Source organism: Linepithema humile, chromosome 1, assembly GCF_040581485.1.
Source record: "Linepithema humile isolate Giens D197 chromosome 1, Lhum_UNIL_v1.0, whole genome shotgun sequence".
NCBI classification, from domain to species: Eukaryota; Metazoa; Arthropoda; class Insecta; order Hymenoptera; family Formicidae; genus Linepithema; species Linepithema humile.
Window position 1 is genome coordinate 830,656 of NC_090128.1, and position 20,921 is coordinate 851,576.

At 35.6% G+C, this 20,921-nt stretch overlaps 3 protein-coding genes and 1 long non-coding RNA gene across 6 annotated transcripts in view; 1 reads left to right on the top strand and 3 right to left on the bottom strand.

The window, feature by feature from the left end:
• Positions 1-16,225, top strand: part of CadN (Cadherin-N) — a 183,921-nt gene extending 167,696 nt beyond the window's left edge. For 2 of the 3 annotated variants that reach the window (XM_067348196.1, XM_012370585.2), the window contains 22 exons: positions 706-821; positions 1,222-1,386; positions 1,511-1,648; positions 2,237-2,423; positions 2,721-2,954; positions 3,419-3,591; positions 3,772-3,921; positions 4,224-4,529; positions 4,705-4,978; positions 5,122-5,330; positions 5,471-5,803; positions 6,054-6,260; positions 6,375-6,646; positions 6,763-6,968; positions 7,078-7,220; positions 7,315-7,926; positions 8,329-8,629; positions 8,799-8,988; positions 9,066-9,307; positions 9,920-10,135; positions 10,214-10,369; positions 10,725-16,225. In XM_067348196.1, coding sequence (XP_067204297.1) covers positions 706-821; positions 1,222-1,386; positions 1,511-1,648; positions 2,237-2,423; positions 2,721-2,954; positions 3,419-3,591; positions 3,772-3,921; positions 4,224-4,529; positions 4,705-4,978; positions 5,122-5,330; positions 5,471-5,803; positions 6,054-6,260; positions 6,375-6,646; positions 6,763-6,968; positions 7,078-7,220; positions 7,315-7,926; positions 8,329-8,629; positions 8,799-8,988; positions 9,066-9,307; positions 9,920-10,135; positions 10,214-10,369; positions 10,725-10,834 — 4,940 coding nt within the window. In that variant the 3' untranslated portion in view covers positions 10,835-16,225. Of the gene's footprint in view, positions 1-705; positions 822-1,221; positions 1,387-1,510; positions 1,649-2,236; positions 2,424-2,720; positions 2,955-3,418; positions 3,592-3,771; positions 3,922-4,223; positions 4,530-4,704; positions 4,979-5,121; positions 5,331-5,470; positions 5,804-6,053; positions 6,261-6,374; positions 6,647-6,762; positions 6,969-7,077; positions 7,221-7,314; positions 7,927-8,328; positions 8,630-8,798; positions 8,989-9,065; positions 9,308-9,517; positions 9,575-9,919; positions 10,136-10,213; positions 10,370-10,724 lie in introns of those variants that run through there. The other variant, XM_067348195.1, reaches the window with a different exon arrangement.
• The window catches only part of LOC105674357 (uncharacterized), a 290,795-nt gene that overhangs the window by 197,624 nt on the left and 72,250 nt on the right, over positions 1-20,921 (bottom strand). The gene's annotated exons all lie outside the window — the stretch shown is intronic.
• Positions 16,363-17,480, bottom strand: LOC105674334 (uncharacterized). The gene is made up of 4 exons (XM_012370548.2): positions 17,157-17,480; positions 16,980-17,078; positions 16,649-16,794; positions 16,363-16,551 (listed from the first exon to the last, which is right to left on the bottom strand). The coding sequence occupies exons 1-4, from the start codon at positions 17,388-17,390 to the stop codon at positions 16,410-16,412; spliced, it is 621 nt and encodes a 206-aa protein (XP_012225971.2). The 5' UTR covers positions 17,391-17,480; the 3' UTR covers positions 16,363-16,409.
• Positions 17,927-20,042, bottom strand: LOC105674355 (uncharacterized). The gene is made up of 5 exons (XM_067348370.1): positions 19,751-20,042; positions 19,177-19,550; positions 18,816-18,914; positions 18,438-18,656; positions 17,927-18,076 (listed from the first exon to the last, which is right to left on the bottom strand). Exons 2-4 carry the CDS (start codon positions 19,429-19,431, stop codon positions 18,477-18,479), a joined length of 534 nt encoding a protein of 177 aa, XP_067204471.1. The 5' UTR covers positions 19,432-19,550; positions 19,751-20,042; the 3' UTR covers positions 17,927-18,076; positions 18,438-18,476.

Genomic DNA, 20,921 nt, shown 5'->3' on the forward strand with positions numbered 1-20,921 from the left:
TTGATATGTACGTTTCAACATAATACGCGTACAAAAGTCCAAATTCGTTTTAAATTGCGACCTTTTTAAATCGAATACACATTAAGCACACATACTAATGTTGCGGTACGTGACGAACAATGCAAGCTCTGTGTAATTAAATTTACTCATATAAATGAATGAATGTGTGTACGCGCGTGTCTGTGTAATTATTTCTTCTCATATTTATTATCTCATTTAAAAATTACGTAAATTACATCTAAATCTGTTATTCGAAACAATAATGCTAATTAGTTTTAGAATTTTATTCGCGTATTAAAAGTAAAAGGAAAAATAGTACATCCACGACTAAAAATAATGTATTGAGAAGATCCTTAAAATTGAGAAAAATAAAGCAAACTTTTTGAGTTTTCTACACTATCGTCTGACATCTGAAGTCGAATTTACTAGAAATTACTTTTCCTTTTTCATCAAGCAACTTTTAGAAAGCCATATCTATACTATGGTAAAATGCGAATTATCGCGAAGTAGATTGAGAGTATCGAGTAAAGTTCAAATGGCGATCGATCGAAGGCGACCCACTGCAGCAGCGTCCAGGCCAAACTTTCTTATTTGATAAAACTCGCTCGCAGCTAGAACTTTTATCTCGAAATTCATTCGATTACAACGCGTTGGAAATAGCGTCGCACCTTACTTTTATTAAAAGCACCCTCTTTTCTGTCGCAGCCTCGCGTATTCGATACGAGATCACGAGCGGGAACATAGGCGGTGCATTCGCCGTGAAAAACATGACCGGCGCCATTTACGTCGCGGGTGCGTTGGACTATGAGACAAGGAAGAGGGTTGGTATATTATAAATGTCATTCAAGCATGCCGCTCGAACGCCTTACCACACTTCATAGCGTCTTTAATCGTTTAAAAATTATTAAAACAATATTACACAAGGTTACAAGTTTTTTCTTCATTTTTTCTGCTCTCATTAATATTAATTTATTATTAATCGATTGATTAATGCAGTTTCTTAATTATTTGGATAACATATTTTTGTAAATAAAGTAACCGAGTTTTAATTACATGTAAAATTAAACAACAGCAATAATCAGCATAATGATAAAAATATAATGTTACCTGGCTGATTATGTTTTATTATTTTACACATAAATGAAAGTTAAATTATTTAAAATATCAAATATTAGAATTTGGATGATATTTTATGATAAAATTCGCGCGTGTGTCTTACAGTACGAGCTTCGGCTTACTGCTTCGGACAACTTGAAAGAGAATTACACGACGGTTGTAATTCACGTGAAGGATGTAAACGACAACCCGCCCGTCTTCGAGCGACCAAATTACAGAACACAAATTACCGAAGAGGACGACAGGACTCTACCGAAGCGCGTTCTCGGGGTAACTGCTCTCCTTATGTAGCCGTTGCATTGAACTTCCAAATTATGTGTTCTGAATAAACGTTTACTTTGGACGCGGCAAGTTTAACCGACTGATAAATGCGCAATTAATATTTCGTCCATAGGTTACTGCGACTGACGGGGACAAAGACAGACCGCAAAACATTGTCTACTTCCTGACTGGGCAAGGTATCGACGCCGACAATCCTTCGAACAGCAAGTTTGACATCAACCGCACAACCGGAGAGATTTTCGTCTTAAAGGTCCGTATCTGAGTCAATCAATATAATCTTTTAGCGTAAGAATTTCATAACAAATTAAATCAATAGCGTCACGGATATTGCGCTCTCAATAAACAATAACAAAATAGAATAATTCATTAATGTCATTATAGACATTAAAAATCCGATAGCGTTTATTTGATTAATAGTTATAAAATTAATAGAAATGATAAAATTTTACGATTTTATACGAAATAAATCTTAGAAAATGATATAAGCGACGATTTGACTCAAAACTAAATATACTATAAGACGATGATTCAGTCAATCATTGCTTAGGGGAGATCAATTCCATATATAGTTCGATATTCGAACACCTGATACTATCTAAGGTCTGATCGGCGCGGAAATTAATTCTTCTATGACTATAGAACATACATATTTGTGCACGTGGTCGCGACGCAATATTGCGAGAGTCCACGGCGGAATAATTCAAATATCGCTACCGCGAGACGATATTGAGTTTCGAGTAAAGACCGTACGTCAATATACGACGTCGCTCGTTGAATTCTGCTGGTTTGACCGGCTCCTCAAAGGATCCCCGCGTGACTCTCCTTTTTCTCCCAACAGCCGCTGGACAGAGATCAACCAAATGGCCGACCACAGTGGCGGTTCACCGTGTTTGCCCAGGACGAGGGTGGAGAAGGTCTCGTGGGTTACGCCGACGTCCAAGTTAACCTTAAGGACATCAACGACAACGCCCCGATATTCCCGCAGGGAGTCTACTTCGGCAACGTCACCGAGAATGGCACCGCAGGTTTGTGGGGAGTTACTCGATGAGGCAATTCGAACGCGGTTCTATTCTAGTACCATTACTATCGCCATTACGTCATACATTTCCATTATTACAATTACGCTGTCAGAACTCTAAAGATGAGCAACATCGGGTCTATTGATTTTAAAGCTTGTAACAAGAGAGAGTATTTATCAATTTTTTTTAAACATAGTTATTAAACATTTATTCTAATTTATTTTCACCAATCGATGAAAGATAAATTTAACGATGTCAAAGAATTAATTCAAGGGGTAACATTTCTCGCGGTTTTTCCGACAGGAATGGTGGTGATGACGATGACAGCCGTGGACTACGATGATCCTAGCGAAGGCACGAATGCAAGGCTCGTCTATTCTATCGAGAAGAACGTCATCGAGGAGGAGACTGGCTCGCCCATTTTCGAAATTGAATCAGACACTGGCGTAATTAAGACCGCCGTATGCTGCTTGGACAGAGAACGCACCCCGGATTATTCTATACAAGTCGTTGCAATGGATGGAGGGGGGTTAAAAGGTAACATCCTTTTAATAATCATTTTAATCCTGATAGGTTTCATCGCCTATTTTCTTAAAATCATGCATGCATTTCTCTGTCGCGCAATATATAATATAATATAATAAATGATTCACTAATTTAATAACAATTGTTATTCGCGCAGATAATTTTTGTTTTATGAAACTATTTGTAAGAAATAAAAGAACACTTTGGCTATCTCTACATTTCTTTATAAATTTTATATTTCGCATTCGTTCAGAAAGATATGATTATTGTGTCTTTTATCAGTCACATTCTGGTTTAAGTTTTCATCTGTATTCATGCGCGAAAGTTGGAAGTTCAAACCATCGCGAAAAAGACTACAAATATTTCTGGGCGCGATAGCGATATCATTTTGCACATTACATTTTAAATATTCCCCTGGATAGTTGATATTCCGTCGACAGCACGGTATTGCAACACGTAAGCGTTTCTTTTCTCAGGTACGGGGACGGCATCGATACGAGTCAAAGATATAAACGACATGCCGCCGCAATTCACGAAGGAAGAGTGGTTTACCGAAGTGGACGAAACGGAAGGACCGGATCTGCCGGAAATGCCGATACTTACCGTTACCGTCCACGACGAAGACGAGACCAATAAATTCCAATATAAGGTAATCCTTTCATTCACAACGTGACATTTTTACCCGGTTTTTGAAATTGAATATTCAAATGGCTTACATATATAGATGATTGTGTTCTCTTATACGTTTCGAGTTGCAACGTTTTACAGTTTACAGCAAAGTCTTTTTATTCGGTACTAAACTTCGCTCGAAATTTACGATGACTTTCAGGTAATCGAGAGCAGCGGTTACGGTGCCGATAAATTTACAATGGTGCGAAACAATGACGGCACAGGATCGTTGAAAATTGTACAATCACTAGATTACGAGGACCAACTGCAGAGTAACGGCTTTAGATTTAGGATACAAGTGAACGATAAGGTGAGCAAAAAAATTCAAAAGAAAAACGTTTCGTATAAAAAATTCATCTAAATAATCACAACTGTTTGTCTCAAATTTTTCTAATTAAATTATATAGCTGTATAAAATATTTCTAACAAAATATATTCCTGAATTCATTAATTCATTAATTCATCTTTAAAAATTGATATATAGTTCCTTTCTCTCATGAAAAGAATTCTTTCATTTTTGTTTACGAAAGTGTTAAATATAAAGTGACTTTTCATATACTCTTCATATACTTTCATATACTAATGTGATCGGACTAACAATCATCTTATTAGGGCGAGGACAACGATAACGATAAGTATCACGTTGCCTACTCCTGGGTGGTCGTGAAATTGCGAGATATCAACGACAATCAGCCGCTGTTCGAGAAAGCCAATATCGAAACCACCGTACCGGAGAACGCTCGTATAGGCAGCAGCCTGGAAACATTCAAGGCCACTGATCCGGATCAAGGTGGTAAAAGTAAGGTCTCCTACTCCATTGATAGAAGCTCCGATCGAAAGAGACAGTTCTTCATCAACGAAAATGGCACCGTATCGATACAGAGAAGCCTTGATCGTGAAGAAACTCCTCGACATCAGGTAGATTTTAATACATTAACATAGATTAAAGGAAAATTATTATTAAATGAGCATAATAAAAATTCTGAAAACGCGTCTGATAATTACGATAAAATTTTACTAATATATCGTCAACGTTCTGAATTAAAATATAAATTAAAAAAATTGCTAAAGTGTAATTGATTTTCGTCCTTAGGTTAAAATTTTGGCGATCGACGACGGAATACCGCCTAAAACTGCGACAGCTACTCTGACAGTCGTTGTGCAGGATATTAATGACAATCCACCGAGATTCCTTAAGGATTATCGTCCAGTTTTACCGGAATACGCCCAGACCAAAAAGGTCGTCGAGATTCTGGCTACTGACGACGATGATCGATCGAGGAGCAATGGCCCTCCGTTCACTTTCAGAATGGATCCTAACGCAAATGATGTCATTCGAGCTAGCTTCAAAGTTGAAAGTGACAACAGTACGTTCTCTTGCTGAATTATTTACAGAATAAAATATCATTTTTCAGAAAAAAATAATTTAAATTTCTTTAAGATTTATTACTTATATTTTTTTACGTTCAGACATTTTTATGTTCCGTCACTTATTCTCTCATTATTTCAGAGGGAGCCAATGGGGACGGAATGGCAGTGGTATCATCTTTGCGATCCTTCGACAGGGAACAGCAAAAGGAATTCTTGATTCCCATCGTCATTAAAGATTCCGGAAATCCTTCTATGTCTGGGACCAGTACCTTGACGGTTATCATAGGGGACGTAAACGATAATAAAATGCAGCCTGGTTCTAAAGAAATCTTTGTATATAATTACGCAGTACGTGTATTTACATTACATTATATAAATTGTGTATTCCATTCTTTTGCTTCTTTATCTGTACTGCATAAATTTCAAGTGCCGTGATTTTGTCGAAAGTTTGCAATATAAATATTTCACAGTTTATAATTAATTTTTAGGGACAATCGCCGGATACAGAGATAGGTAGAGTATACGTGTACGATCTGGACGACTGGGATCTGCCGGATAAGAAGTTCTACTGGGAAGGATTAGAGCACGCCCAATTTAGGCTCGATGAAGATACGGGGATGATTTTCATGAAAGCCGGTACGCACGATGGCAAATATCATCTGCGGTTTAAAGTCTACGATCGAAAACATACGCAGACAGACGTGCCGGCGAATGTAACCGTCACTGTCAAGAGTATTCCGCATGAAGCGGTGTTAAATTCAGGCTCGGTTCGAATATCTGGGATAACAGACGAGGATTTCATTCGTGTCTGGAATTATCAGGTAAATCATCTAAATATAATTACTAATTTAAATATAAATATCCATTAAAATATAAAGTAATATATAATGAAATACATATAAGTATAAAAATATTTAAATTGCTGCCACATTTAATAAATTAAAGTAAAATAGAATTAATAAAATTGTTTAAAAAAATTGTATTTAGTTCTTAAATTTCACACGAACAAAAAATCGTTGAATTTATTTAAATTCATTGAAAGGATAATACGAAATGTATTTGTATTTTCAGAATCAAACTCTGTCTCGTAGCAAAATAGCTCTGTTTAGGGACAAACTGTCACACTTGTTAAGCATAGATAGGGATAACGTGGACGTTTTCAGCGTCCAATTAAGGAGAGTGCATCCACCGTTGACAGATGTCAGATTTGCAGCGCACGGCTCGCTATACTATAAACCAGTCAGGCTGAACGGCATAGTGCTTATGCATCGTGAAGAGGTGAATGTCATTCATAAAGCTATTTATGAATTTTCCAAGTGCTTAACTTGTGTTAATTAAACAATGCAAAATTATTGAAAAAATTATTCATCAACTTGCATCTCTAATTGATAGATCGAGAAAGATGTGGGTATCAATATAACGATGGTTGGCATCGACGAGTGTTATTACGAGAACGAAATGTGCGAGGGCAGCTGCACGAACACGCTCGACATCAGTAATTTGCCTTATATGGTGAACGCGAATAGGACCGCCCTCGTCGGCGTACGCGTGGACGTGATAGCCGAGTGTACTTGCGGAGCGCGGAACTTTAGTAAAGGCGAATCCTGCAGGAATAGTCCCTGCTACAATGGCGGCCGCTGCGTGGAAGACCGGTTTGGATTATCGTAAGTGACAATTGATTTGTCTTTTCTGTAAATGCGATAATCCATATGTTATTCTTTTAAACAATTTTTGTTACTCAACTATCATTATAGTTTTATGTTTTTTTTTGATATTCCAGATGTCAATGTCCGTCTGGATACAATGGTCCGAGGTGTCAGCAAACGGCCAGGAGCTTCCGAGGCAACGGTTGGGCATGGTATCCAGCTTTGGAAATGTGCGATAACAGTCATTTGAGTTTCGAGTTTATCACGAGGAAATCCGACGGACTGTTATTGTACAACGGTCCGATCGTTCCTCCCGAAGTCGATGAAGTAATGGTTTCTGGTGAGGCGCTTCGCAATGTTTTTAAAATAATTATATATAGCTAACCATAAAATAAAATTAAAATAATTAAATAACATCTATAATTTGATTTTGTTAAATGTGTCAATAGATTTCATCTCGATCGAATTGGAGCGCGGTATACCGAGGCTGCTGATCGACTTTGGATCGGGTACTTTGGAATTAAAAGTGAAACCGAAGAAAACTTTGGACGATGGCGAATGGCATCGCCTTGATGTTTTCTGGAATACCGAGGTAAGATGATTGACATCCTGTCCATTTTCAACACTTAATAAAATAAAAATAATAAAAGTAAAACAACTCTAAACACGAGCCTTATCTATTGCAGACCGTGAAGCTCATTATTGACTACTGCAAATCTGCGGAGATATCGGAATTGGAGGACGGAAGCCCGCCGGAGTTCAACGATACAAGTTGTCAAGCCACAGGCACAGTGCCGCCGTTCAACGAGTACCTGAATGTCAATGCGCCCCTGCAAATTGGCGGTCTTTATGTGGAACAATTCGACCCGACGCACTATAAGTGGAAGCACATGCCGGTGGGCAAGGGCTTCGACGGCTGCATCAAGAATCTCTTTCACAACAGCAAACTGTACGATCTGGCTCACCCGGGCCTGTCACGGAACAGCGTTGCCGGTTGCCCGCAAACGGAGGAGATTTGCAACAACCAGGAATCGACCTTCCGCTGCTGGGAGCACGGCACCTGCGTGGGCAGTTTCACCGAGGCGAGGTGCCAGTGCAATCCCGGCTGGACCGGCCCCGGTTGCATGACCCCAACGATCCCGACTACTTTCAAACCTCAGAGTTACGTGAAGTATGCGTTATCATTCGAGCCGGATAAATATTCCACCCAGGTGCAACTGAGATTCCGCACGCGAGAAGTTCACGGCGAGCTGTTCAGAGTGAGCGATCAGCATAACAGAGAATACGCCATATTGGAGGTGAGTGCAACGCGTTTTGCGTACGCGTATTAAAAAAATTATTCATACTCGACATAAATTTTTCTGATACTTTTGAAACTATATCATTGATTTACTGTGTAATTTCGATTATTTGACGGCATTTCTCGCATAAATCAAGTTTAAAAGCACTTTTAATAAAATATGGAAAATAAAATACATTTAATTGCAAAATAAAACATTTAATTGTGAAAATTATAAAATATGAGACGCATTATAACAAGTTTTTAAAATTCATTTATGACTCTTCGAATAATTTTTAAAGTATTCAATTGTATTGAATTGCAATATGCATTCTTTGCAATTTTTAAATTAATCAGACTCATTGAAACATTTTTTCAGATTTAGTGGACTATTCAAAACATCTGTTTGTAATAATTCCAGATCAAAGACAGCAGACTGCACTTCAGGTATAATCTGAACAGTCTCAGGACAGAAGAGCGAGACATCTGGCTGTCGGCAATAGCCGTTGATGATGGGCAATGGCACACGGTGAGAGTGTCGAGATATGGATCCGCCGCAACTCTCGAATTGGATGGTGGTGAAGGACGAAGATTCAACGAGACCTTCTCCTTCGAAGGCCATCAATGGCTGCTGGTAGACAAGCAGGAGGGCGTCTACGCGGGTGGCAAAGCGGAATACACTGGCGTCCGCACGTTTGAAGTATACGCGGACTATCAGAAAGGTAATTTTACTTATTTTTCACGAACATAACTATGCTTTTATCATCACATTCAAATTTATTTCATAAAAATTCCAATAACTCCTACCTTGCAATCTCTCTAATTTTTTATATAAAAAAAGATTTATCAATTTGGCATAATGTATCATTTTTTTTTTAATAATAATCACAGGATGTCTGGACGACATACGATTAGAAGGGAAACATCTTCCACTGCCACCCGCCATGAACGGAACTCAGTGGGGTCAAGCGACGATGGCGCGAAATCTAGAGAGGAATTGTCCGTCGAACAAACCGTGCGCCAACGTTATTTGTCAAGATCCCTTCGAGTGCATCGATCTCTGGAACGAGTACGACTGCACGTAAGTATTCTATTTTCACCATGCCTTTCCTAATATTTTTTTAAAATAATTAATGTATTATAATTTTTGTATCGCAGTTGCGGAGAGGGAAGAATTCCATCGCCGGACAACAAAGGATGCATGGACAAGAACGAATGCATTGATTATCCCTGCCTGAACGGTGGCAGATGCATCAATCAGGATCCGCGATTCCGATACCGATGCATCTGTCCCGATGGTTTCTGGGGCGAAAATTGCGAACTGGTCCAAGAAGGCCAAACGCTGAAGCTTAGCATGGGCGCACTGGCGGCTATTCTCGTCTGCCTTTTAATCATTCTTGGTTAGTATTTTTAAATTGATCGCTGTCAATGATCACCGCTAAGTATACAGTTTGACGTATATGCCTTTTTTACTTCTCTCGTTAAAAAATGTTTTGGATATTTTTATTCTCTCCTTTTTATATTTTTGTAACTGTTTATAATTTGTATATTTTTTATATTTTTTTAAATAAGTCTTGTTTTACGTTTGTGCACGTCTAATTATGTTTCAGTTCTCATTTTTGCGGCAGCGGCGTTTGATCGAGAATAAAACGAATTTTACTACGAAAGCTTATGTTTCTTTTTTTTTACTTTCCTATTTTATTCTATTTTTCCCTCGCCCTTAAAAACTGCTTTAATATTTTGCACACGCTTTTTCATTACGCGCTGATAAAAGATTGCCTATTTGAAATCTCGTAAGATTTCATCAATAAGCTTTCGTTTCGGAAATAATGTTCTACCTGATAAGACTGACACCTGCTTTGCACATTTCAACATCGTAATCCCCGTGGATTTTTATACTTTGCACTTGCTTGAACTCCCAACAGAGAAGTATAATTTTGACACATAATAATCAAGTTTTCAAGCATTCAACTTTGGCAATACGGATTATTTCGTCAATATCGATATTGCAGTTCTGGTGTTGGTATTCGTCGTATACAACAGAAGACGTGAGGCGCACATAAAATATCCTGGTCCGGACGATGATGTGAGGGAGAACATCATCAACTATGATGATGAGGGTGGCGGAGAGGATGACATGACCGCATTCGATATCACACCTCTACAGATCCCGATCGGCGGCCCGATTCCGGAAATGGGCGGCAAGATACCTCCGTGTAAAGTGGCCTGTACGTTGTACTTTTCGTAAAATGCCAATATAGAGTTTGAGATGAGAAAGTAATAATTGATCGAAATGCTATCTCCAGATCCACTTGGACCGGAGCCAAATGTCGGCATCTTTATTGAGGATCACAAGAAGAGAGCTGATAGTGATCCAAACGCACCGCCCTTCGACGATTTACGGAATTACGCGTATGAAGGTGGCGGAAGCACTGCGGGTTCTCTAGAATCGTTAGCCTCCGGTACGTAAAATAAAAAAAACGCGCAAAGCTTTTGCAAAGAATTTTAGAATTCAAATATTCAAAATTTTGTGCATTTTACGCACACGCGCGCGTGTGTTAATGGAAATTTCACTTCATAAAATTACTTTTGAGAATTTTTTCCATTCATCATACTTGATGAATATCTAATTAATTAATATAATAATGTAATTAATATAATCTCCAGCAATTCTAATCGCACGAATCTAATCATACGAATACGAAAGTTTTCTTTAAAAGCTATTTTTAAAATTTTTACTTTCCAAAGTTGCTATTTTTTATATTACTTTTAATAAATAATATAGTACAATTAATATAATTGTCGTGCGAAATGCAGGTACGGACGACGAGCAGCACGAGTACGAGTATCTAGGCGCCTGGGGTCCGAGATTCGACAAACTGGCCGACATGTATGGTCCGACGGAGGAGAGCGAGGAGGAAGAGTAATCAGTGTCTTCGCATCGCATTACACCGAGTCACGCGATCCATATCATCCGAATGGGATGCTCGTACGACCTTAACCGAGACGACTTGAATCCGGCCACGTCCGGCGGCGGGGATCAATTATGAACATTCGGAGGATCTCGAGAGAAAAAGAGGGCACGCTCTCCCCCACCCCCCGTCAAGAGTGACGAATTCTCGATGCACGGGGAGCGAGACGGAACTTCCTCGTACATAGTTGTGCAGCTAGTGAAAGTACTGTGACACGTGATGTCATCCGCGGTGCGTGCACACAAATATACACATACACGAAGGGGTCGAAGGTGTGAAACGAACGTTGCAATAATATGCGATGGTATACGTAGAGATGGTTTAACGCGAGGCGAAGAAGTCACAGCGCATACCTATCTGTATAGTACGTTATACGTAAAACGTAGTGAAATCCAAAGATTACGCGACGAGACTTTTTCTAACGGATCCCCCCCCCCCCCATTTCCCTCCCACCCATCGCATCAATTCCGCTCATCGGCCCACCATCGTAAGAAAAGAAAAAAAACAACCACCCACGCATACACTTATATATACATATATACGTGTAGATGTATATCGCGTCGTTGTCGTCAGTGTCGGATCGTAGATCGGCGTGTCGTCCTCGCGCAGTCGGGATCGTTTATTTATTTATCGTCGCGAATCGGGCGAATGCAACGTTAGATGTGTTGTAACGACGTTAATCAAGGGCATTCACACACATACATACATACACGCAGTGGGCAGACAGCAGACACACACATACATGCATAGATATCACGTTAAAACGATGATATCACTCTCGGCGTCATGATTCGTCGACGGCGGCGATCTCGCCGAGTAAACCTCTGATTTCTTTCTTGTACGGAGTCCTGTGGGACGCACCCTCAAGATGAGTACATTTTCGTTATCCTGAACGCGAAGGAATCCTGGAAGCAGCGCATTCTCGTTCGTGACGAACGATCCTACCGTAGATAGTCTGCCATAATAGGAATTATCGTTAAGGTATCGTTAGTTGTCGCGACATCGGCTCATCGTCGTCATCGTCATCCTCATCGCCTCCTTCACTAGTGATAGCATTATACTATTAAATATTATAATATATATTATAAATATGGATTTATATAGGAGCGCACGGACGAAACGGAGAGAGAGGGAAAAACGATAAACGAGCAAGTCCGAGAGAGACGTGAAAAGAAGTAGCTCGTGGCGGAGACAGCATGAGTTACTCGCGCGCGTAATGTAATTACTATAATTATAATATAGCGGGACATAAAGTCTAAATATAAATACAAATATAAATATATATAAATATAAATACAAATATATATATATATATATATATTATACATATACATACAAACAAAGGACACGTACGAACATACAGACAACACGAGAGATGAGATTCGCATCCGCTAAACTATGCTCACCGTTGATATATCTCGATATAGTTTTAATATTTATTTTACGTCATACGAAGAAGATAGGAGGATTTTCGGAGCGCGAGTAGCATGGAGTACATGAAGTGCGCGTGCACGAGGAGCTAAAAACGGAAAGAAAAACGTGGCAGGATTCTATTCTAGTCATACAATTCGATGGTAGAACATTTCGATGTAAATTGAACTTCTTCGATACCTTTCTGCATTTAGATCTTACATGAAGGCAATTTTAAACTAATTTATATTTGATAATTATATATATTAAAATTACGGATTTCTATTTGAGATCAAAGGTTTTTACAAATTTTTGACAAATTGTTAAAATTTTGTCTTTATTCTGAGTACAAAATTGATTAAATTTTGAATCATCGTGAAAAATACAAAAATTATATAAAAAATGGATAATTAATAATATTAATGTGACTCCAGATTAAATGTGAATCAGATCAAATTAAAAAAGATACTTAAGGTTTTTTATCTTAGAATAATATTATCGTTAACAATCAGTCTGCAAAAAAGGGTCTGATATAGTATTAAACAAAACTTAATAAAATCTTTGACTTGCCACTCGTCCTCGTGCATGCGCGATTATGCCAATGTCGTCGCGCTTTTCGCGGAAAGGACTTTCCACGCACCGAGCCCCGACTGAAACTGTAAAATTCTCAACGGGAATATTAAATAGTCAATTTACTGATTAGAGAAGAGAAGACGTTCAAAGTACGTCGTATAAGCACTTGTACGAATATTGTAATTAACATGTGTATGAGTGTGCCGGCGCGCGGCGTCTCGACAAATCGCGACGCCATCCTGCGTCGTCGCGCATCGCTGTATAATTGTCCTACCAATGATCGTGTTTGCGTATGGTTTTTCAACGAATTTGTGATATTAAGTTGCGTATATCTACACATGTCCCGCGTATTATCGTTGTTCCTGAAGACTGCGAGCACCGAGTATGATACCCAACGAAGCAAAAGTCTAAAAGACGTCTACAAAATGTCCAAATGATTTACAAATTACGATATTTTTTAGGCATTTGTGTTGTTTGGGTAATAACTGATTTCTTACAATGCAACATAAACAACGTATAATAATTGTTGCAACAATAGTTATTCCATGAAAGAATTCTAAGCCGTTCGTTGTTTAATTGGCAGGTTATGTAAAGATTAATGATTTAACAATAGAATTTTAAAGTAGAAATAACCACTTTTTCAATCTACAACGAATGTAATTTTATCATCCCATTATGATATAGCAATAATCATACTTCAAGCAATAAGTTTAGTAATAATAGATATATTTTTCATCTCACATCTTTGATTGTTATTTGTCATCGTTAACTCTCGCTTAATGCGATTCATATTTCTCTCACTTCACTTTAACTTCATATTATTTGAACGCATAAAGTTTCGCATTAAAAAAATTTATTCTTCCTCCTTTAAAACTTAAAAATTTTTTTTTTTAAATAAACAACAATTGATTCAGAAAACTATAGAAAAATTTATTTGAAGTTTTTATCAAAATTTTTATTAATTTTCTAAACTCTTACATTTTGAAACTTGTATATGCGATCGTTCAAAGAAAAAAAATAATAATCTCTCGGTGCCCGCATGTTCGACTCATCGAAACCCGCCGTTTGTCCTAGATCCCTTAATTTCTCCAGACATTCCCGTCATTGAATCGATCCCGTCAAGTAGTTTTAAGCAGAGACAGTATTTGAATGGAGATTATTGGAGGACGAAAGAATTATCGTTGAGTAACTGTATTAAGTAGCGCGCGAGCGCGCGTCGCGTGTGTGCAGTGGCAAAAAAAGGCAGTCTAATAAGTCATCGAGTGTACACGTCGATGAGACGCGATCAATCGCTACTTTGACTCGAGAAAAAAAAAGATAAATTATTATCCTTTTAATTTAATAAACTTAATTAATTAATTTAAACAGAAGAATTTTCTAAACCTTAAATATTCAACAGTTTGAACTAAATTGTTTTAAACTAATTTCAATTAAATTTATGCATAAACTCAAGTTGAAAAAATCAAATTAATATCCGTTTTACGCGATATCTATCGATTCACTATGGCGATTGGTTGTGTGTCTGTGCATCGACGAGGCTCGAGATCTCCGTTCGCTCGACCTGTACACCTCGATTGTTTTACATAAAAATTTTGCAAAAAAAGTATACCTATACATGCGCTTAGTGCGCTAACCGCGGAAAATATATATGCGATATAACGTGAAATCTAATATTTCAAAATATGGTTGAAGAAATACAGAGATTGAAACCGGTACCTCAACAACACACGTGAAAATAATCTACATAAAATAATTTATGATACTCGTGTATAAGAGATTATAATTCATAAATTAGTAAAATTATATAAATCGTAGAACTCGATAATTGATATAAAGTATATTCGTTTCCTTTCTACCTGTAGCGTTAAAAAATTAAGTCGCCGAAGCTACATCGGTTTCAATTTTTGTGTGAGGCCCAAAAAGCTAATAAGCAAAATCAGAAAAGAGAATTCTCAAGACTGTCGCTCAAGAAAAACGCTCATGACAATTTCATTTCTAACTGACTGACTTAAATTGTACTTACTTTTTAACAAACAATGTTCAAACAATTTGCGACGTGAAATGCGAGTTACAAAAAATTGAAAATTGATTGAATCGAAGATTAATCAATATGGAAAAAGCACAATTCTATTCGAGAAAGAAAAACGAAACAATACGTTCCTTAAATCCATTCCAATGCAATCGTCGCGATTAATATAATTAATATTTAAAAAATCGGCTCAAGTCATTTATCATTGTTAGATTAGTCTCTATACTTGCTTTATTCGCGCAACAAAAATTGATATTATGAACGAAGGCAAATTAGTTCGAGCGTTCTTTTTGTAATAAGGGTTTTTACCGTTTAAGTACGTACTTACGAAATTTTTTGAAAGATCTCATTTCGCATTACATTTTATCGAGACTGGTGTTGCTTCTCGGCACTCACCGATAAAATACTCGGAATAAAAAAACAATATGCTCATTCTACATATCCTCAATCGTTTCTAAGCACTGCCTAATCGTGCACAAAAACATACTTTGTAAACGGGGTACTACAGGGCCGAGCGCGAGCGAACTCGTACATTATTAACAAAACTAAATTCCGTTTAATTTCAAACAGAAGAAAATGGGGAAATAACGAAAACGAAAAAACAATGGTTAAAACAAGAAAACGAAAGACAATGAAAAACACCTCCCGTTTCACCAATAACTTTTACCAAAATTAAATTATTAAATATAATAATTTATTAAATTACTAAAACAATATTGAATTTATTACAATTCTACGAGTATCATAAATTCAAGAAAAATATATTTTATACGCTCGCTTAGAAATACGGAAAATGAAAAATTCATTTATTAGAATAAACACAAACATTGAAGAAAACACATTGAGAAATGAGACATAAATCAAGTTTTCGCAAAATTGATTAATTTTCGCGATTTAAAACAACTTAATATTCACGGAAGGTGTTCTTTCAACGTTGTAAATCAATACTTTTTTAAATTAAAGTATTGAGAATGATCGTAGAGAATGATTGAAAAAGAAAGATTAAAGAAAAAGCTTCATCTGCTGATTGATGAAAAAAGAAAATTCACTGTAAAATATACATATTATTATATGTAATGCTGCCACTGAACACATCTCGTTAGTACAATTACCGTATATATAATAATAATAATATTAATATTAATAATCCGCAGTATACTGGGACACACCGTATTATTAATTGAATTGATATTTATTAACGATTATAATTATTACATTATTACCACTATATTATCTATACCATTTGTACTTTACACTTCAGTTCGAACGAAATAAATGCCTTCTTTTTCATAAAATTGTCGATGTGATGACAACGTTGGAAGGCGGATGTTTCATTGGATTGAATTATATTTTCCCCTTTGCATCACATTATTTGTTCGAGCGGCGTACGGAAAATTCGAAAACTATCGCGTTATCTTTTTGCCATTACTCACACAAATAAGACTACAAAAATTTTAGATAAAATCTAATTTCTGTTTCTTGTGTCACTAAATTTTTATTTTCAACATTGCTACATTGTTATCTGTTATTACGATTAATCGCACGATTATTACTACGGCGTCTATTTTCTCTGTTGTTCTTAACTTCTGGAAATTCACTCCGTATACGTCGCCACAATTTTGCTCCCGAATACGACAGGAAATACATTACTCCATTATTTCTGGATTTTTGATTAATTTATATTATATGAGCTGCTTACTTTAAAAACAATGTAAGTTTCCTTAATCAGTAATAGAACGTAAATTTTTTAAACTTACGTCAATTCTTTGAAATCGACAGCTCTCGTAACATGAAGAGTAATCAGAAAAATCGTCGATGCTATTCCATTTGTGAGAATTGTCATAAATGATTTGTTCGCATCCAACATTTCGGCCGCATATTTAAATCCAAATTGATTAAGCATCTGCTCAAATTAAATTTTAGTGAATATTAACTTTCACATAAATTAGCCAATTAAGTAAATAAAATGTTCATGCAAATGTACAAAGTATTGCTTGGAGCAATAATTCTAAATATTATTGAGAAATTTTATCACAATTTTTTACTACAATACTAAAATTAGAATAGACTGGCAGATTGTAACGTTACGTGGTAAACATTTTTTGGTAACGTGCTCAAGATAAGTACGTCTATCGGCGTCCATACACAAGCAATTGCAAACTCCAAGAAGAACGCTGTTACTAGGAACTACAATGGAAAACGAAGAAAAAGCAACAATCTCAAAATATAAAAGATAGTAAAAATATATTTGTTCGACACACTAACCTCATATAAGCACATAAAAACAGGTTTTGGTTTTCGGAAAGATTGAGGAAATATCGTGGAACTGACGACGATGACATAGACACTTGTTGCAATTAAGAATGAGGTAATTGGTGGACTTGATATCAAAGGATCACCATATTCATCCTCCATAGCGTTAACGAAACACGTTCGAAAAACTGATATTTTTAAACTTTTGAGCACTAACGCCCATATCGTACACAATAATTGAACCATTTTGGAAAACAATATTGAATAATCGCGCTACAGCCATTTGGATTTAATATATAAATAATTAATTTTCAGAAAAATAAAAATGTTTTAGTTGCCATGAAGTCAGCTTTATAATTTCCAAATGACTCGCGCATCAGTGTGGCCAGATTTGAGACGCAAGAAGCAAGAAGCACGAAATAAGGGATATCACACACATGCGCAAGTCAAAGGATATAATAAATTAATCAGCAACAAGTCGTCACGCTGTATGATATCCTTTTGTGCATAACATGAGGAATGCGATTAGCTTTAAATCAAGATATCGAGATTGTAGAATCGCGTTCGATAATTAAGAGAAGTTTAACTAATACCACATTGTGTAAATCTGATTTTTCTGCAGATTACAAAATAGTCATCATTAATCTCTGATTACCTGATTATACGTGTATGATATATTATGCAATGTAAAGCGTACATAAATAACGTAAATAACTACGAATAAATTAATAAAATATCATAAATATTTATTAAGCATAAAGACATAAATAATAGAAATGTAATAATTTCAAAAAAACTATAATTTCTACGATTTCACGAACGGATTCCGACAAAGTTTATAATAGAATAATTGAGTCACTTCAGGATTGCTGAACGTGATCCTCTTGCCTTTATGTTTTCGACGTTTTGCATCATTCACGAACGGCAAATATCTTTCAAAAAACAAAAAAAAAATGATTATTTGATTATAATCATATAATTAATATATTCTATTTAAAAATAATTAGTAGACTAATTACTTTAATAAATTTACTCGAAATTTACTTTAAGCAAGGATTAACATGTTACATTTATAATACGACTAATATTTGGTAAATAATTAAAATATTTTAATAAAATCTATTGCTAGAAAATTCTAAGAAAATACGTGCACTTGTTATAAATATTGTTATAAAATTTAATATTTATAATAATAGAATAATTTTATGTGGCACTAAATTTGCCACATTTTTTATTAAGAAAAAAATGTACAAATTCAAAATAAAATGTAAAGTTGCATTCTAATTTTATTACATGTCGAACAATTTTAAGATTTGGAGTTGTCAGGATTCACTACTTGCTCCACGTATCCAGAAACGTGTCCAAGCATTCAGTGGCGTCCAGCATCCACACAAACGACAACAACGACATGCAATACGCCATGTTCGTGGCTGCGTACTCTGTAGCCATGTATTGTGCAAACAAAACTATCCAATAGTTATCCAGATCCCAAGTGGTATTTAACCAATATAACTAAAATAAAACGCGTGTATGCTTCATATTATTTTATATATTTCTAGCGGTGAAAATATCAAAAGTTCCATTTATGAAAATATCAAAAGTTCCATTTAAAAAAACTGTAGTTGTGATATTATACATATATACATATTTTTATTTCGCGATACTACATACCCACTTACTGGATAGTTGAGTTAGACAATAGATTGACGCCATAATCGGTGTCCATACCATACGGACCGCTAAATTGGTACTTAATGCAGCTATTAACATCTGTATAATAAAACCGACTGCTAATTGATATTAATTTTGATTGCTAATGTTGCATTATTATTATCTTGTTCGAAACATGTATTAAAAAAATTTGTTATCGCAATTATTTTGTTGTTTTAAATACTTTATCCTTCATATTTTAATTCTTTCAAAAGTGCAAGTTTTTTTTTCTTAGAAGAAAGCATACTGCATAAAAATTCATCCTTTTCTTATTTAAATCAGTTCTAAGAAAATTTGAAATATAATAACGCTAGAAACTCACTTCGTAAATATATAATAGCTGAATTGGCGGTTCTTTGAGAGTCACAGGCCACAGCCTGTATTCCGCTAATAAACATAAAACCGAGAATACGAAGAGTATCGACGCATATGACGGATCAAATAACAAACTGTCCTTTTCTTCTTCGAAACACAAACCAATTATGCAAATCTGTCGAAGATGTGTGTACAATCCTGTCGCCACCACAGCTATCCAATGAAAATCTATGAGATTTGCGTAATATTTCACTGTTTCCATCTCAAACTAACACAAGACACTTTTTTCGAATTTAAAGAAACAATCGTTTTCTATGTGTGCGCTTCTTATTTTGCGATGGCTGCATTAAGATTTCAGATCAAAATAGAGATCAGCTAAACCTAAAAAATACATTTAAAAAAGAAATTGTTTATGTATAATCACGATTTACCTTCAAGAAATTAATTTTTATTTCTTATAAAACCGGAAATATAATAAAAACAATTGTTTACACTTGTGACATTAATTGATAACGAATGAATAAAATAAACATGTCAGCATAAAATTATTTATCACAATTATCAAAAACAATATAACGCACTTTGCATCATGATGAGAACAATCTTGTGAAAGAGTAATGCTTTTATAATATTGCATATAGCACTTCTGCACGATGAAACACGGAATTCTCTTAATATTTCATTTTCAATATCAACAACAAAATGACAGATGCACAAATGTTCGATACCAATTATTTTCGCCAAATTTTTTTCACCATGAAATATCACGATACAGATAATTACAGCTTGCTCCAACTATTAATTTATCATTGCACTATTATTATCTCGATGCGCACACATCGAGTGCTGAGGTTATAAAACTGTCATATCACGCTGCAAACGTCAAGGCTTTCTCGCATCTGTTTCACTGAGCGTTTGATTTTTCGCACAAGAGCATCTTTAATTTAATGTCACTATTTAAATTATTATTATTATTAAGAAAGGCACAAAATTAATTTAATATTTGATTACCATCAGATTTATCAGATATATCAGATTTGGATTATAAATGTTACGGTAATTCATTTCACCAGTTCTTAATAAGAGTAATAAGTCAATAAGTCTAACTGTAAGTGTTGAGCGTTAAACGTCACGCTGAGAGTTGAATTAGTTGATCGGTAGCAAATAAAAGAAAATAAGATGCGATTTACTACAAGAGCGATTAGAAGAAATCCTTTAATTTTCACAAGTTTCTCTCTTGAACCGAAGAGCATGTACTACGATGTGACCCGCATTCGGCTTTACTGGTTAATGGAATACTCTTGTTCGCGTCCTTCCTTTTCATTGATTTCTTTTCGTCCAATCTTTTCATTCTTTCTTTCAAGTGTAAACCGCTAATTTCATCTAGATAAACATTACGCGCTTACTCATTATTTAAATACTGAACGATCGAGAGTTTCTATTAATTAAATATATAATTTGAAAAGATTGTAATTGCGTCAAAAATTAAAAAAATTGTATTATAGCATAAATTATAACCATGGTAAAATATTATTTTTTATGTTATTTCAGAACAGTAGAAAAAAAATTAAATCAAATGTTTAGATAAGCACAAATTTATTCTATATAATATATTTAAAAGCTCGATACATATATGTATAATAATATTTCTGCTATTATTGTTCTGTAGTTTAACACTTCAAAAGCGCGATCATTTTTCTTTGCAATAGCCACCGCTCTTTTCTAATAGTCGGATTTATAGCTTTCAGGAAC

What these genes read in the sequence shown, in the direction of transcription:
- LOC105674334 (XM_012370548.2), bottom strand. Translation starts at nt 17,390, where the DNA reads ATGGTTCAATTATTGTGTACGATATGGGCGTTAGTGCTCAAAAGTTTA. An exon ending in TTTTTATGTGCTTATATGAG is followed by an intron (nt 17,079 to 17,156) that starts GTTAGTGTGTCG and finishes TTTCCATTGTAG; the next exon opens with TTCCTAGTAACAGCGTTCTT. An exon ending in GTCGATTTCAAAGAATTGAC is followed by an intron (nt 16,552 to 16,648) that starts GTAAGTTTAAAA and finishes TCAAAAATCCAG; the next exon opens with AAATAATGGAGTAATGTATT.
- LOC105674355 (XM_067348370.1), bottom strand. Translation starts at nt 19,431, where the DNA reads ATGGAAACAGTGAAATATTACGCAAATCTCATAGATTTTCATTGGATA. An exon ending in AGCTATTATATATTTACGAA is followed by an intron (nt 18,915 to 19,176) that starts GTGAGTTTCTAG and finishes TTTATTATACAG; the next exon opens with ATGTTAATAGCTGCATTAAG. An exon ending in CTCAACTATCCAGTAAGTGG is followed by an intron (nt 18,657 to 18,815) that starts GTATGTAGTATC and finishes GTTTTATTTTAG; the next exon opens with TTATATTGGTTAAATACCAC.